At 44.3% G+C, this 18,138-nt stretch overlaps 1 protein-coding gene across 4 annotated transcripts in view; it reads right to left on the bottom strand.

The window, feature by feature from the left end:
- LOC130178387 (cAMP-specific 3',5'-cyclic phosphodiesterase 4B-like) overlaps window positions 1–18,138 on the bottom strand; it is a 47,824-nt gene continuing 29,686 nt past the window's right edge. For 3 of the 4 annotated variants that reach the window (XM_056390533.1, XM_056390532.1, XM_056390534.1), the window contains 10 exons: window positions 13,953–14,065; window positions 6,383–6,476; window positions 4,777–4,991; window positions 4,592–4,690; window positions 4,000–4,164; window positions 3,620–3,719; window positions 3,229–3,383; window positions 2,975–3,097; window positions 2,706–2,888; window positions 1–2,612 (listed from right to left, as the gene is read on the bottom strand). In XM_056390533.1, the coding sequence (XP_056246508.1) occupies window positions 2,235–2,612; window positions 2,706–2,888; window positions 2,975–3,097; window positions 3,229–3,383; window positions 3,620–3,719; window positions 4,000–4,164; window positions 4,592–4,690; window positions 4,777–4,991; window positions 6,383–6,476; window positions 13,953–14,065 (1,625 nt within the window). In that variant the 3' untranslated portion in view covers window positions 1–2,234. Of the gene's footprint in view, window positions 2,613–2,705; window positions 2,889–2,974; window positions 3,098–3,228; window positions 3,384–3,619; window positions 3,720–3,999; window positions 4,165–4,591; window positions 4,691–4,776; window positions 4,992–6,382; window positions 6,477–7,016; window positions 7,680–13,952; window positions 14,066–18,138 lie in introns of those variants that run through there. The other variant, XM_056390535.1, reaches the window with a different exon arrangement.

The following is an 18,138-nucleotide window of genomic DNA, read 5'->3' as shown; positions in this document are numbered from 1 at the left end:
TTTCTGTAATACATGCCCATTTTAATAATCTGATAGAAAACATTTGTTGAGCACAACATACACCATTTTACCATATATTGTGAGGAAAACACTGAAAAAATACATTTGAAACAATGTTATATATTTCAGCAAATATTCCTATAGCTGTACAATGACCCGTCACCGTACACAATATACTGCAGTAAATATCCAGCCTTCATAATCCGCCAGGAACAAGAGACAAAAAAACAAAAAGCTTCTTCTGCACCTCGTGTGAGGTGTTGTTGCTTCAGACTGTACAAACTTTTCTGGCTGAAATCTCAAACCAAACATTTCAAATCTGCCAAAACTGAACAGCATAACTTCATGTTATGGTCTTATAGCAAAACAGCTTGCTGAATACAATAAATCAGAACCACCAGACGAGTTCAGTCAAACTGATTTGACACGTGGTAGTGCATATAAATAATAACAAATATACAGTGAATATTATCAATCAATATCAATATTATCATGTACAAGGAAAAGATAATAAATACACTGTTACAAACAGCTGAAGGGTCAGCACAACACAGCTGGGTGCAACAAGGTTGTGCAACTGTGTAACCACTTACATACATGCACACGCACACACACACACACACACACACACACACACACACACACACACACACACACACACACACACACACACTCACACACACTCACAGGAGGTATCATGTCATGACACGATATTGACCTCCGCCTAATTCTGAAGGTTGCACCTTACAACGTGGTACCTTTAAGGTAGTGTTGGACAGATCAGCGACCAGCTGCAGAACTGTCGACATATTCAAAGTGCTGCAATAATAACTACAAGATACAATTATCATATCACTGACATGTGTCTGTATAAATGTGCACGCAGTCTTACAGTCATTCAAAGTTCAAAATGAGATACGGTGTAAAGCATATTCACGAGGATGGAATGCAGTTCACCACAACAGGTGTGTGTGTGTGTGTGTGTGTGTGTGTGTGTGTGTGTGTGTGTGTGTGTGTGAGCTCATGAAAAGAGGAATTACAAGGTGGAAACAGATTTCTAATACTGGAATATAGCTCAGCACAATACAAGGTTATGGATTTTATTTTATAAGATATTTTTGGTGCAGTTTAACTTTGTAATTAACTTTCAATGGCCTGATCTTTTTTTAAGCTACAGGAAGATGTGAAGGATTAATTTGACTTCTGGTTGGAAGTTCGACTTTTTACGTTAGAGAAGCATGTGATCACACTTGTCAGAGGTGGCAGTGAATTCATCAAAGTGCTTTTTTACAGGATCTTTGGAGTTTTGTTTTTTGTTTTTTTTGGTTGTTTTTGGACTCAAAAATATAAAATGTTTTTTCTCACTTTCAAGGAATCTGATCGATGAGTTATTTAATTACTTATGTAATGAATTATTGGAAAAAAAATATTTGGATAAATCAATAAAGTCTGTAAATTACTGATGCTTTACACACTCCTCTTTCTTTATGCCACAAAGTGCAAATTGTGCTGGGAAGTCAACTGATTTTTAGAAATACATCCACTGAACGCTTTTGTGAGAACAAGCTTATACTATTGCCAGAACATTAGGAAGACTGTGTGAGACAAAGATGTCCTCTCTGTAGAAAACTCGACACATTTTACAGCTACATGAATGTGTTCAATAAATTATAAAAACACTTACAAAAAAGACACGGCTGTAAAAAAAAAAAGGCACACAACTTTTTTTTTTTTTTTTCTTTTTTAGACAAGTGTTAGAAAAAACTACTTGGTTACAAATAACTTGCTGACCAGTAGTTTTGGTTGGACACTTTACCTGGTGGCATCCAATCCTGACACAATACTAAGAATCGTAATGAACATAAAAAATGTCCTGAAGTGCAAGTTTTGGATTTTTCTTTTTTTTTTTTTTACTTGTCCCAGTACACGGATTCATATCGTCCACTTCACCTTTTATGTCTGCGAGGACCAAGATGCAGCTCTGCCTCTGCAGTCTGACAGTAGTCCCTTCTTTAAAGAACAGAGGCCACACTCTTCCAGCTCCCTTCTAGAGCTCAAAAACAAACTGCCACAGGGTTTCCAAGCCTCGTTTGCAGGGGTGCCCCACATTTAGTCAGGCCCTCTTAGCCAGGCAGCTCCAAGGAGCCAGATTGCAGGATTGCTCCACTGCAATAAAATGAATTCAGCCAAAAACAGCAAAAACGTGCTGCACTCTAAGAACGCCATCAGTTCAGCTATGTTTCCGCTGGGGAGACGTCGCGCGTCGCCATTTCTACCCCGTCTTCATCAGAGGGGTGGCTTTGGAGTGTCACAGCGTCGCATCCGTCAGTTGTCTCCATCATCCCACTCTCCTCGTCACCACCCTCTCTGTCCTGGTCATCCAGAGTCAGTTCAAACTGAAATTTACTCGCCACAGGCCCCCCCTCCAACTCCCCGTGTGGGCCTCCTTCTCCGTCACTGGTGTAGAAGGGAGGGGAGGGGCTTTGGGGGATCATGCTCTGGTACCAGTTCCTGTTGTCCTCAAGTGTGTCAAGGATGTCCTGGGCGTCGGGGTGGACCAGGTCGGCCCACGTCTCCCACAGAGGGTGGACGATGTAGTCGATGAAGCCAACCTGGGAAAACAAACAGGGATGACGTCAGTAAAAAGGAAAAATAATCACAATACTAACTCGTCATCTTTGGAGCTGGATGTGTGTGTTGTCTACCTGTGTTCTCTCCACTGACGCTGTGTGTTTGTCACACATGGGGCTGATCTCCATCCCCCGCTCCCTCTCTCTGTCTCCCTGGTGGAAGAACTCATCCATGATCCTGTCTGTCCACTGCCGGTACAGATCCAGAGGTTTGGTGGGGTTGCTCAGGTCGGCACAGTGAACCATGTTACGCAGAACCTGCAGAAAGAAAATCAACAATTTAAGCATACTGCATATCTCTGTGGTGAGAGTGTGTATCGTGTGTGAAGACGTACGCCTCTTACCTGCATCCTGTCTGTGTAGTTGTCCAGCAGCAGGACTCCAGAGCTGGTCACCTTCTTGGTTTCCACCATCGTCTTCAGATCAGCCAACAGGCTCATGTGCTTAGACATGTCAGTTGCCAAAACCTAGGAGACATAAAGACATAGAGATTGATGTAAGAAATAATTCAGGAAAGGAGCAATAAAGTAGCCAAGACGTCATTTTGAATGCTAAAGCTGGCGTGCCGCCTCCGACAGATATGCAGACATTTCCTCACCATGTCTATGACCATTCTCCGCAGCGTCTGCTTCTGCTTCTTGGAGAGGTTTTGGAAGATGTCGCAGTTGTCTTCCTGCAGCAGTTTGAAGCCCACGGCCAGGTGGTGGTTCTCCAGCACTGACTCATCGTTGTACATCAGAGCCAGCTCCGAGTCTAAAGTCAGAGGAGGGAGGGAGAAATGACAGGAAGGGAGAAATTAAATTGAGCCTTTTAAACTCAGGTCAGGTAACTATGGTAACCATTCAAAGTCCCTAAAAACCCACGTTGTTGCCTTTGGAGACATATCCCGTTAAACCATGCACATATTTCTGCCTATTATGCTCACGCAGACTAAATAAATCAGAGCTCTTGACTTTTGCGACAGACGAGTGGCGGTGAAGAGCACTTACTGGTGTTGATGAGGAACTGGTTGGACACTCCTGGGTGGTCCACGTCGTGAATGGCTGCAGCGAAAATGGCTGCCAGGATCTCGAGATCAGTGAAGACCGCCTGTGTTTGAAGAGACGGAGGAAGAATAAACACAAATGAGCTTTCACAATTAATAAACTGGCTAAACAGAGACTGGTTATTCAGTGTGTTGTCCTCTAAGGAATGCAATTTTGAGATCATGCCAGTATTGGTGACGGTAATACCAGTCGCTTCAATAAATCATAGTAAATAGCTTGAGAAAAAGGCGAGGACATTTTAATGATGTCACGTTGCACCTACTAATCAAACGTGACTATTTTTCAGCTGCATTTTCGACCGAAACTGATTCTAAGTGACTTACATCCAGCGCGGGGGTGGACAGGAGGATGTGTGTGGACTGGGCTACGTCGGCGGCGTGCAGGCTGTTGTGGTAGGCCACGTCGGAGTGATAGTGGCCCTCCAGGGTCAGCATGAACGTCACAAAGGTGTCAGTTGGAATCTTGAACGTCCTCATCAGGTCTCGCTCCTGCGTGCGACACAAGAGGAAGAAAATGAGAAAAACAAGGCCTAAGCGATTCCTGAATGATAACGTTACAGCAGGTTGTTTGTCTTTTCAAGCATCTCTTACGGTGGATGTGTTCATCCGCAGACTAATAAAACCACATTCATCAAATTGTGAATCATATACTACAGAAAAGCAAAGGCTGAAATATGAAAATACGCTCTCCTGCCAAGAGGATGCACGGCTAGAAATCAATTTCAGCTGCTAATGTTCCTCTAGCAGATGCTCCTGCAGTGATACATCACAGAGGACATACTGTACACACCGACGTGGGCCACGCTTCATGCCTTCTATAGCAGCGTCTGTATGTATGAATGCTTTCACACTTTTATTTTGTTTTTTTCTGACTGGATGGTGGAAGATGAGGAGGATGACGAGGCAGGACACTGACCTGAAAGATGGTGTACATGATACATGTGAGCGGTCGGTTGTGGGTGTGCTCAGCCACTTTGAAGATATTCAGTCCCCATTTGTTGATGTCTTCCAGGTCCTATTAGAGAATAAATAAGACGACTGTGAGCGTCTCAGCAAATCACATAATTTATTTATTTTTTGGCTGTATAATCTGTCATCTACCTTCGACAGCAGCTCCTCCTGGTCCGTCTTGACCCCGAAGCGATTGCCTGTGCTCCCAGAGATGCTGGGCGTGTGGCTGACCTTCCTCACCCCGCTGATCTGAGTCATCATCCCCCCCTGCTGCTGCTGCTGCTGCTGCTGCTGCTGGCCCTGCCTCCTCTTCCTCTCCCTGGACTTTGGAACTGGACATGGAAGCTCCAACTCATTCTGCTTGTCTGGAGAAAATGGAGACGGGACACACAAAAAGATTAAGACAATGTTTTTCAGACAAAAAACACGACGTCAAACTAAGCTACGGGTTGTTGGATATCACCCCGGCTTGTGTTGCCACTGTACTGAGCAAACAAAGTTAACACAGGGAGACAGTTGACCTCTCACACCTACATGACAACACTTTAAAACTACACTGACAGTTATCTAATCAGCAACCAATTCTTCAGTTAGTCTTCTTCACTAAGAATACATTTCTGTTGCCAGCAGCAAAGACAAAAGAATTTTGTTTTAATTACATACAGAAATATTCCAATACAGAGGTGATGAGAATGTTATTACAACATAAAGGGTCAAGTGATCTGACCATGTGTCAGTGGCCCATGGATTCGGAGAAACTGAGCCCTGTTGTAACAACAATCCAGAGAATTGTGGAAAACTGGTTCATATTGAGCTGAAATGTTTAGAGGAGGGACTTATTAATATGCGGGTTTGTTTGCAGCATGTGATTCAAGTCTGTCTGCTGGTTGAGTGTGATTCTCACATGCTGCACACAGCTGACAGTGTGTGTGAGTGCAAGGCTCCGTCAGTCTGTGCATGTGCACCACACACACCGCAGTGAGAAAAAATATCTCAGCTGCATCCTCCACAAAGCACAGGAAGAGAAAGATCTCTCTCTCTCTCTCTCTCTCTCTACACCTGACAGGAGTTAGCTGCAATGCAGATGACAACAATAACCGCTAAAGCTTCAAAGAAAAGTTCTCGCGTTTGTCTCCTCTCCTCGGAGCAGAAAACGCTCTCGCTGCACCACTTCTATTGTTAGGAAAGGTCTAGTTTCTCCACCATGCATCATCCATCGCCTTGTTGGATGGGGAGGTGGAAAAGCTGAGGGGCAGACTGGCTGTCTGTTTTGCAGGGCGAGCGAGCTGGCTGACTGGCTGCGAGTCACGAAACGCCGCCGGGCTTGTAAGAGACAAGGAAACACTGCTGTCCTGATGATGAATAATGCAGTGTCTATCTGAACCTGATGGCACTGTGTGCACACAAACATTTTCCCTCTCCCCCACTCACTGCCCTGATCTCTCCTGAGGGAAGTCTTCCCTGAGTTAACCCCCCCCTCCCCTCCCCACACACACATCTCTCTGCAGTCAGAGCGAGGGGACTCTGTCTCTCTCTCTCCCCCAGACCAGATCAGACTGGTTTGAGAGCAGTGGTGCAGACCAACTATGAGTTTCTCTACTACTTATCACATGCCCTGCGTAACCTCACAACCTCTGCCACAAACAGACTGTGTGAGTCCCGGAGGATGTTGGCTCATTTGAGTCTCTCATTGCAGTGATGCATACAATACATTTTGTGATGGTCTGTGTGTGTGCGAGTGTGTTGCAGTGCTCACCTAGGAAGGTGTTGGAGATGTACTCTGACACTTGGTTGCCTGAGCGACTCATCTCAGACAGGTGGCTTAGCTCCCGGTTCAGCATCCTCTTGAACTAGAGGCAAAGAGGTTTAAAAAATACATCAGGTTAAATAATCTGTACAAGCAAACACATATTCATTAAATCATTTTACTTCTGTTTCCAGGCAAACAGAAGAAGCATTTCCTGTTATTTTCCACTGGAATATGTCCCATGAGAACATGGCCTCTGTTTCTTATGCGCCATATAAGGTCTGTGTTTATGTTTTCTTGGTCCTGGTTTGAGTTAGCCACTAAGACACTTGACTGCTTAGCATTTCAACAAACAAAATACTGCAATGCATAATATACAAAAAGCTAATGTTTATGCACAATTTTCCAGGGGAACAAAATGCGCCAGATTTTTTGTCAGTGCACGCAACCACTGAGCTAATCAAACACATCCAAGTGTGTGATCAAAACACAATCAAATCAATGTGGGTAATCTGAGACACTTCAACAGCTGCAATGAAAAGGCATGAACACACACACACACACACACACACACACACACACACACACACACACACACACACACAGAGAGTCCCATCTATGGCAAATCTCCTCTGGGACACACCTTGATGTATCCCCAGGACACAGAGAACAGGTAGTTGGCCTCAGGCATGGTGCTGAGCTGTGCTGAGCCCCTGGTGCTCCCCAGCAGAAGCCCTGTATGCTCCTCTCTGAGTGGACCCCCAAGGCTGCGCTCAGCCCTACTGCCTGAAGCTCAAGGCGCCACCAAATCGCCGCTGTTCCAACGGTCGACTATGGTAGAAAAACGCCCTGAACTCTCTAGAGAGGGGCTGTGGTGGACCCCTACATCCCTGGCCAAATGCGCCTCCTCATAGCGTCGCCCACTGTTTTCCAGGATCGCGAGCCACTGGCGAGAGTGATGGAATCCCCCTGGACGCAATCAATTTCCAACCCTTTTCTCTCGCTCCCGCTGCCTCCGTCCGTCTCTCTGAACCTCTCTCTCCTCTTGCCACCATCCAAATGTTATCCAGTGACACGCAGGGTGGGGGGGGAGGTGGGTGGGAGGGTGGGGGGGAAATCCAGCCTTCCCAAGCCCAGATTGAGCAAGGAAGGAAGAAATTGCAGGCGCTAAGACAGAGAGAGAAAAGGAAAGGAGGGACGGAGAAAGGCGGAGAGGAGGAGGAGGGGGGTGCACTCTTGCTGTAAGTGTCCCCTGTGGCAGACAGGCTGGTGGAGTCTCTCTCTCTCTCTCTCTCTCTCTTTCTCTCTCTCTCTCTCTTTGCCTCCCACCCTTGCTAAAAACTGAGCCACGCACAGCACTGCAGAAAACGGGAGTTTGGAGAATCCCCCCCCCACACACATCGTTCTCTCTCTTTCTAGCTATTTCTCTCTCTTTCTCCCTCACTCCTATGCTCTCTGCAAAACCCCTCCCACCGTCTCTTTCGCCCCCCCATCTCTGTCTTCCTCCCTTCTTGATTTGCTCCCCTGCACAGTAATGCAGAACAGATCCAACGCATACTGCGCAATGTGAGGCTTCAAAGCACCGGAGTGTTTATCACATGGGCGAGGAGACGCTGGGTATTAATTTAGCAGACTGGGTTTGACTCTTTTTTATCTACATTTTAAGACTGGAACCACAAGCTGCTGTTCAGTCCTTAATCACTATGTTGGACTGTATTGTTCTCAGTATCAGCTATTGTCTACAATGTTACCCCAAGACAGTTTCCTGTCTCACTGCAGCAGTTTTCTGTATTTAAGACACAAATAGAGACGATGGGAGACGAACAGATGAAAGAGTGTTCAGTCTGCAGCCCACCAGTGTACCACCAATTGCACGACAACCTGAACGCCATGGCAACAGAGTCACGTGGCCCCCTCCGTCGTTCTCACAGTGGTCCCTACTCCAAACACATTGCATCACATCACACGCACACACACACACACACACGGGCACGTACAACCACACACATTCAATACACAATCTACAGCAGAGAAGCTCGAGACAGACACAACTAGGCTGAAAGCTGCAAGGACAGACTCTGTCTTTCTTACAGAACACAGATTCCGATCAGTGGTGCAAAATGGCTTTTCTTGTGAATAAAGAGAAGCACTAATGGAAAACCACATCAAACTCTTTATAATTAATACAATGGAATAATGGTGCAATCAATTCTATGTCCTGAAAACGTGATTGTGCTTTCCTGCTTCTATAATGTGTTCAAACATTATGAGAAAATAAATCAACCATGATTCTGCCTTTTGCCAGGGCTTTTATTATTTCTTACAATGGGGTCTTTTCTTTTCAGACTGGACCAGACTCTCTCTGGTCTCAACAGCTGTCTAATAGCTGTCAAGCAGACAGCTAACATCTACTTGACTGTGAAACTTGAATACCACTTTCAAAGCGTTGGCTGCACTCAAAACCCAGACTGCCAGAGGCAGTCCATAAAAATCAAAGAGAGCTCGTAAGAACAAAAATTTGAGCTTGGAATCAGACGGCTTTATTCCATTCAAAGGGAACTTGTAATTGATTCTTTAAAGCAGCGGAACAGTGTGGATTTGTGTGACCTCTAGGAAATGAATCAGGCACGAAGCCACATGTCAGTCACCCAGGGTCATGTAGTTCAAGCTCAGACACACAGCATACGCTCACGGCATGGTGACAAGTAGATGACTGTGCTCGGGAGAACAAATTACTCAAGGCATGGCATTAACTCATACATCCTTTTGCGTTAGCAGAGAATGCATACATTCAGAACAAACCCTCAATTTATGAAACCCAGAGAAGTTACATAAACGCTACCGAAAAAAAAATGTTGTGGTCAGTTCCCAGACATTGATGAGCTGATGCCTCATCAAGTTTGAATATTCAAAATAGGTGCACCCTGAAGCCATTGTCTTGCAAAATGTAAAAGTAAATGATATGTTAGGAAGTAGGCTAAAACACGATTAACACCTAAACTCGTCAAAATTAACACAAAAAGTTTTTTAAAAGATTATTAAGCCACACTGCAAGCTTTGTCCTGCTGACCTGAATCCTAAAGGAACCGAACCAACACAAGATTCTCAATGTAATCTGTAAAAAAAGAATCTAAATTCAATATTTAATCATTTTTTATAAGGTGATTAATTAACTTAGATGAAATCTATAATATATTCCTGGATAAATCACACTCTCCATGTGGCAAACCACACTCTCACACACACAGTGTAAGCAGCTTCACAACTAACTCACCTTTTTCCAACTCGTAAGCATCCCAAAGTTTTTCTTCTGCTTTTCAGAACAACATAGTCCCATTGTTACTTAAAAAAACCCAAACACAACACAAAAGAAATCCCGTAAAGTTACACGAGCAGTAACTCTTTTCAGCGTGTCTGAGACTCTGCCTGCTTCCTCTCTCTATTCTGTTTTGTGAAGTGGCACCGGGCAGGAAACGTATAGCGATAAAGCTGACTTGACTTGACTGACTGGCCTACACAGTCTAACAAGAGATCGATGGCTCCTCCCCCCCCGACACAGGCCCGAGCATGTAGTCCCACCTACTTCCCTTTTACTTGATAAAGTAATTCACTGAGGTCATTTACTGGTAGACATCCTGCTTCCTAACATGGCCTCAGGCACCAAACAACTAACATACCTGAGCTCATCACTGAAAAGTCCCTGAAAACAAGCTTGGCAGATTGTAATACTGACACACTGTGGCGGAAAATGACAAAAAGATAGATATTTGGGACAAGTCTTTAAAAGTTGGCTCAGTTCCTTGAACCTTGAATGAAACAGCAGAAACAGAAACCTGATTGCACAGCAGTGGTGTTGCGATATGATGTCAAAGCTGTTCCTGTGCAATCTGACAAAAGCCCAGAGTGAGCTAATGCTGCCTCCGTCCCATGTGTGGCTGTTTACAGTGTCAACACACGGCGGATGAGGCCCAGCAAGTTTTCACACTTTAGCAACATTAGAAAGACACATTTCCTAGAAGGTGTTGATCAAAAGTAGGTAAGAAGCATGGAAACAGGTTTCATATTTACCTCCCTCATTCTGCCTTATTTTCCATGATAACAGAGGTTAAACTTTTTAATTACAATTAGGCACCATAATCACTACTGTAGCTTGTCTGATCTCCTCACCACCCTTTCAGTCAAAAGGAATCACAACACTATAATTTAATGTCCATTACCCTGCTACAGCTACAGGCCCACCACTACATCTGTTTCAATAATTTTGTCATTTTTTCCCCACTGAAGACGGCGGGGCTTCAAAGATGAAGTGACCACACGTGAGTTAAAGTTTCCTACCCGCTCGCGCTCTGCTCGGGGGCTCGCTCGCACGCTAACCCGCAAAGCGCTAAACTCCTCTAACTGGATTCAGATGGCAGTGTTTGTCCAAGGCCGTCACCAGCATCAGCATGGAAGTGTGGCGAGGCTAATGATAGTGAGGGGCAGGGAAGCAGCGCCTCGCACTGAGGTCACAGCGACCAGACTGGTGGTCAGCAGGGTGTGTGGTCCCATAGCCCCGGATACACCTGTGCCCTTGGACACTGAAAGTGGAGACACCCTGGGTTTGATCGTGGGTTCAATTACATCCTCTCTGGTTCCGAAAAGAAATGGTCTCTTTGTCGGGCATCATGTCATATGAATGCTGGGGAGAAGCAAAAGTCTGCAGATGCTGCATTAATGGTGCAATAATATAAAGGTATTTGACACCAATTTTGCAATAAAAGCATGACTGATATTATTTATTTCCAACTCTGTACAATTGCACAACAATCCAGCCCACTGATAAATCTGAACTGGAACATGATAAACTGCTGACCTCTGCTCTTTCAAAAGCATCATTGGTCAACAATTGTTAGTGGGGGTATTGGTTCATATTGAGACTCTGAGTCATGGCAAATTATGTGCCCGGCCAGGGCGACCAGGCGGCTGTGCTGCACTGTGCTGCGCCTGCAGGGCCTTGTGCTCATTGTCTTGACAGTCCCAGTGACGTCCCAAAGACTCAACCTGGCCGCCTGGTCAAAGCGCAGCTATTGTCGTCTAGTAACCAGGGAGCAGAGGAGGAGGGGGGGAGGGGGGGCACAGGAAATAAAGAGACGGGAAACTGGTGTCACGGTCACAGCCACCCGGCACGGTATGACAGCACCCCTCCCCATCCCGATCCGCCCTCAGACCACAGTATAGAAGACAGGAGGAAATGGACAACGCCACCCTGGGTGTTCAGAATCTGACGCCGCCACACAGTCTCCACAGTCTGCTCGGGGGTTGAGTAAAACTGTGCAGTGTATAGTAATTTGATTGAGCTCTACACAAATGAAATACGCAGCAAGAAGCATTTTTCTGCATCAAAGCAACGGGAAGTAATTAGTTCTAAATAGCTGCTTTGTGTAGTCTTGCAGTACCACAATGTGTTTATTTAGCTTCACTTAAAACAAATAAGAAAGCTGACTTTATAAAATTTTAAACGACAAGTTGGATTCATCCAGTCCATCATGCCAATTAATGAGAATGGATTCTTTATCTTTTTAACTACTCTAGCGGGGTTCTCCAGGGTTGGTTTAGACATTCATGGGGCCTGGAGGATGAGTTCCCGTGACTTTGGGGATCTTCTGACTTTTCCTCCAGAGCCGCTATGAGTTTTCAGTTTTTTTTTGTGCAATTATTAAGCATTGGATGATTGCCATGAAAGTTGTTTTCAAAAGACACAAGTCATCTACGATAAATTGGAACAAACATTGCTAAACAGAGGCTCACATGATGGCCAACAACCCTCGAGGTGTTAATCAGCCCACAAGAAGTTAAACGCCTGGAACTGAAGACGGTGAAACATCCTCAAGAAACTCAGGCAAGTCCACTCTCTTTCGTATGGCACTTAGAAAGGAACCGGCGCCACATCTGAAGGATTTAGCTTGCCAACATTTGTGTCGCCATTTCTAAGTTCCTGACATGCTAATATGTGAAATTAATATGGGAGCATTTATTGTTTTGACTGACCAAACTGCGTTATTGTCTGCGTTTGTAAATTCTTAAATTACAAATGTTTGGTCCGACATAAACTTCAGAACTAAATTGAAAAATATCAGCTATTGTTGCAGCACTGCCTCTTTGTTTCAAAGCAGACATGCACCAGATGTGACCTTCCTTGCTCAACAGCTGGTGAAAAATATCAATACAAAGGAGAATAAATTGAGTGTTTTTAATTGGCAGTCTCTGCAACAGAGACTCACGAGTCATTACTACATGTGAATAAGACAAGAAGATTTGATTGATTGGGGTATTCAGTTAAAGCTACTCTGAACTTTAGTCTAATCAGTCTTCGTTTTATCTGTTAATCTTAAACTATAGTCTGGATCAACTTTTGTCTGTCAGTTGAATGTGACCTTTTAAGATGACGTCAGTTGAGAAAGAGTGCCCATGTCCCACAAAGCCCAACATAACAACAGAGCCAACATCCACGCCACCATAACACAATGACAAATGCATCTGTGTGCAGTTTAAATCACACTGTAACTACTCCTGTATAACAGCCTGTTGCATAACACACCATGTGTCTCAGGTCGTTTGAATAAGGAAAGGACATTGAAGCAGAACGCTTTCTGTGGAACACAGGCAATGCTATGCCTGCTATGCTATTCAAAGATAACAGGAACTCAGTCATGTATGCAAAACAAACACTGCACACACACTTTTTTTTTTCTTTTTTATACAAGAGATCCATAAAATGATGATGCCAGCTGATACACTACCACAGAACAGCTGTTACTTTGCAAGTGCGTCAGTGTGGCAAAAAGCAATTTACATTTTGCATACCCTGTGCAAATGGACAACCACACTGCAACAAAAACCTATTGTACAGCTGTGAACAAGTCAGTCAAGCCTTTAGTCTCAATATCATGGCTTCTGACAGCATACTACAGAATACGTAGTTGTTTAGTAGATATATTAGATATAGCTAGATTGAACCTGTGAAATTATCACCTCTGGTCTAAATCTTTGTTTCAGTGTGCTGTGTTCCTGGGAGATCTTATGGTGATCATTTGTGCACTGGGTGGAACAGGCACTGACACAGTGAAATGTATGTTAAGAGTTTAAGCTGCACTGTAAGACGCGTTTATAATTATCAGACATTCTGAGCACAGAGCTGTTTATGTGCCAATATCAGATTACAGGTTCCTCCGCTGAACTTAAAGAATTATCGATCGTCTCAAACTCCCTATTTTCTGAGTTCACTTCTTTTTTTTTTTTTAACCCCAGATCCCCTCATACATGATTCCCTTCAGCTAATTGTTCAAAATATTCAAAATATTATGTTCTGTTTGAAGAAGAGAAATGTGTGTTGCACAGGAAGATGTTTAAATGAGGATCAACATTAACAATTGCAGTTTCATTTGCAAAAGTCCCATCCATCCGAGAACAGATTTTTAACATTTAAAAAAAAAACAAAAAAACACTGCATTTGATGTATGGATATAAAAACATTTGAGCAAATACATTGTTTGCATATATACACACATAAATATATTGTATATTAAATGAATTGTCTTACCTTGTTGGAGGCCATGTCACTGACAGAGCGGTAGGTCTGGATGGTCTCCAACTGGTCCAGACACCAGTCCAGCTCCTCCATGGTCTCCATAGCCAGCTTCTGGTAGGACTCATCTGCCAACAGACACATGGACACGTAATCAGGGCCAAGAGGATCCATGTCCATAGCCGAGCCCCCCGACACCATGCACGCAGGTCCGAGGGTCCCAGAGTGGCTTGATCGTACTGAGGACTGGCCCGCAGGACATCCGGGAGAGGCAGAGGAAGAGGGGGAGGTGTGTACACAAAGCTCCTTCATCTCGTTACGCTCCACCGCCTCAGAAAGTTCAGGGAAGTCGTACTCTCAGACAAACTGAGGCTAGAGTTACTGTTTGCTGACTCTCCCTCTCTGTAGGCTCTTTCTCTCTGTACCCCCTCATTCCCTCGCTCTCATGCGCTCTGCAAACCCCCCTCCCACTCTGTCTGCCCCCCCCCCCCTCTCTCAGTACCAACTGAGCCAGTGGCTTGCAAACTAGGCGGTCTGCTGCCTCCTGCTGTTGATGTGTCTGTGACCCCCCCCCCATTCAAACACATACAAACTGTGTGTACATAGAGGTACAGTACACAACCCCAAAGCCTGAGGAGAAGCTTTTGGTGAAAGAGATCCATCTGGCTTTGCTTTTTTATATTACCTTTGTAACATTTTCATACAAACAAATGCATCAAACACCTAATATTTTAAAAGTACAGGAACAAGAAGAGAAACGTCAGGAAGATGAGGCAGAGACAAAAAACACTGCTTTAGCTTATTTAATGCACTTTGTCAAATACTGATGACTTCCTTTCTGAAACATGCAGACCACTTCAAGGCTGTACTCTGCTGAACTGTAGCAGCAGCTCACACCACACCACCATGCTTCACAAACTGGCTCTCTCCTCTCTGAACCTCTCTGAGGGAGAGAGAGAAAAAAAAAAAAAATTATATCAAACACCAAGCTCTGTATTTGCACAAGCAACACGAGAGGCAAACTTTGACTCCCTGAATTGGAGGGAGGCCAGGCCAGGGTCTCGCTGTGTGCCAAAGAAACCAAAGCACTTCCTCTTTGGCCCTGAACTCACACAAAACATGGAGCGGAATTACTGAATGGCGGAGTGACTGTTTAGGACAATCATAGCTGTCATTCGGTGAAATAGCTCTGTCGTTAGCAGCTATGACTCACGCGCGGTAGGCGGATTAGTTTTAGGAAGTAAAAAAGTGGTTTATAAGAAACGCACTGAGATGATAAAACAGGAAACAAACTAAGAAGCATCATATTCTGATATGCCAGGGAGAATGTTGATTCAACAAATTTCTGCCTGGAGGGAGCAAACACTCAGCGCATCTGGATCGCCCCGTTTTCCTTTTTCTACGGAAAAGACTGATCTCTACTTCATAGGGCTTCACACATGGAAGAAATTTGCTCCATATGCTTAGCACAACAGGACAGCCAGCGTGCTGCTCCCCAATTTACGTCAATATAGTGGATCAAAGCACTTCAAAGCACAGCGATGGCGCACAGACTCTGAACCACTGGCGTTTAACAAAGAACTTCAATCTCAGACAACCTATGTGCAGTTAAGGAAACCTCCCTCCATTGAAAAGGCATCAGAACAACATGATGAGGGCGACTCTTCTGAATCACAAAGGACAATCACATTTTGTCGTTTAAGTTTGACTGTGTGTGTTTTTTGTTTTTTTTAGAAATCATGCCACTGGCTCCTCAGATTACATGAGGAAGACTGCTAGCATTAGCCACATTCCTCAGGTCAGAGCAGTTTTCCTTTACTTGCGATCCAGGTTGGAGATTCAAAGAACCCTTGGCTACAATATACCGCTGGACGCCAAGCTTCGTGGTCCAAACTATTCACAGGAACCACTGGCATCCGAGCCATGTAAAAATCAGTGACATAGAGCAGAAAGTACAACATCAAAGCAGCTCATGCACAAGGTGGTGAGCTGTTGAAACTGGGTATATATCCATGTGCGGCCGGCTTGAGCCATAGGGGCAAGTTGCTGTTGCCAAGAAGGTGCGACCACATCCTGCCCCTGTTCCCTCCGATGAGGGTATATAGAGACATTAGACATTTTAACAGGCAGTCGGCGAATATCAAAGAGCTGGCTCTTTCAAACCACCTGTATGACCAGGGTTCAGGTCATTTTGAAACTGGCAGCTGCTTCATGCACACAGGCCAGAATTTGATGGCAGTAAACCAGTCAGATGTAGACTGCAGAACAAAAGTTTACTGGCTTTGGTCTCTGGCTTCGAACCATTTGCGTAAAAGCAAGATCACTGAAGCAGAACTTCACACATTCATCTCTGGTGTTTCCTATGGATGACAACAGTTGGACCCCGGGGCCATGCTGCGCTAGTATGACTCACGTAATAATCAGATTTGCGAGTAAAGTTGTAATTAATGTGCACACACGCACACAGTAGGAGTAGATGGGACTGCTGAAGCCATCGTCACCTCTGGTCGATCATAAATACAGTGCTAAATGGGCTGACAGACGTTTCACAATGTCACCAGTCAAAGGTGGCGTGACGAAGTTTCAGTCTGAAAAACCTGCTCCCAGACAGAGTGCGAGGTACTTTTCCAGCCTGTTTTTCAGTGGAAGTCTTTTTTTTTTTCTTTTTTTTTTCTTCAGCGAGTCCTAATGCTTTGGCCATATGCTGGAGGCTGCCCAGAGGACAACAGACCTCAGTGTGCAGACAGACCCCGTCTGCCTCCCCTCTCTCCCCCCTCTCCCTCCATCTCTCTCCCCCTATAGGGCCACAAACCGACCTCTGTGAGAGCCATCAACTGCACTAACGACCGGGGCTGGGCTCAAACACCCCCACACTCCCCCACCTCCATTCCCGCCCGAGACACCTTCCACTCACATCCACCTCACACTGCCCCTCTCTGTGCTCTCAGCCCACCCCCCAAAACCTGTTTCTCTTGCTGTCTGGCTGAAGCTTGGTCTGCACAACTCTTCTGTCTCATCTATTATACCACCTACTGATGAGCTGTAGCCAGTCATGGATTAAATATTCAGATCCTTTATTCAAGTAAAAGTAATAATACCATAGTAATAAAAATAAAATTATTACAAGAAAAGTCCTGCATTCAAAATGTTACTCAAGTACAGAGACATTATCAGAAAACCGTACTTCAGTATTAAAAGTAAAGTTTGCAGAGTGACTCCCGTCAGAGATGTTATAATTGTCTATATGTCATTATTTCAGTTTTTATTACTAATGCATTAACATGTAAGCAGCAGGTCAAGAGGAATCAAATTAAAGGGGAAACCAACATTAAGTGTCTTAGTAAGGTGTCTGGTCACCACGTGCCTCCAGAGCAGCTCCAATGCTCCGTGACACTGATTCTACAAATCTTTGAAGGGATGAACGACTTTCTTCCAAACGACGTTCCCCTCATTTAAAGTGTTGAGCGCTGTCTTACATGTTGGTCCAAGATCTCCCTGTGACTGTGATGGTCACAGCACTTGATTCACATGATTTTTATACTTATTAAACAATTCAGTGACCCCTTAAGCCCAATGGATGGGGGCATTGTCATCCTGTTCCACTCATTTTATGTTTATCCCTTTATATACTGTTAGGTAGTTTAGTCTATAAGAATGTATCATGTTTTTTGTCTGTAAAATCAAAATCTGCAGAAACTTGTGATTATAAATTTCAAATAAATGCAGCACAATAAAAAAACAAAAAAAACAGAGAGATGCATAAAGTAGCATAAAAATGGAAAAGCATAAATTAAGTACTTTTCCCGTATAATGTACTTTATTATTCAGTAAATGTACTCAGTCATTTCCCACCATAGGTTTCTGTGTGTAAGCTGCTTTACAGGCTTGACATACTGTACAGTTGAGTATTTGATTTTTCATGGTGAGGTTGACTTCAACACAGTGACTAATATGACTTAAGTTGTGTTTATTCATTCTAGTTGGACTCGTCAGAGAGTAATGCAGCCAGTTATAACAGCGAGTCAATGAAAGAGACTTGAGTCACCGCCGGCAGGTAAAGAGAAAACAGCTATGAGCTATCTGCATGTACGCAAACACACACACACATTCCACATCTTGACCTCAGCACGTTATGAAGATAGAAAACACATACTTGGACACTGCTACGTGCACATACTCAGCTCTGTTTGTGCCTCACTGC

Source organism: Seriola aureovittata, chromosome 12 (genome assembly GCF_021018895.1).
Source record: "Seriola aureovittata isolate HTS-2021-v1 ecotype China chromosome 12, ASM2101889v1, whole genome shotgun sequence".
NCBI classification, from domain to species: domain Eukaryota; kingdom Metazoa; phylum Chordata; class Actinopteri; order Carangiformes; family Carangidae; genus Seriola; species Seriola aureovittata.
Note: the sequence above shows the minus strand (reverse complement) of the source record. Positions and strands in the feature narration are given on the sequence as shown.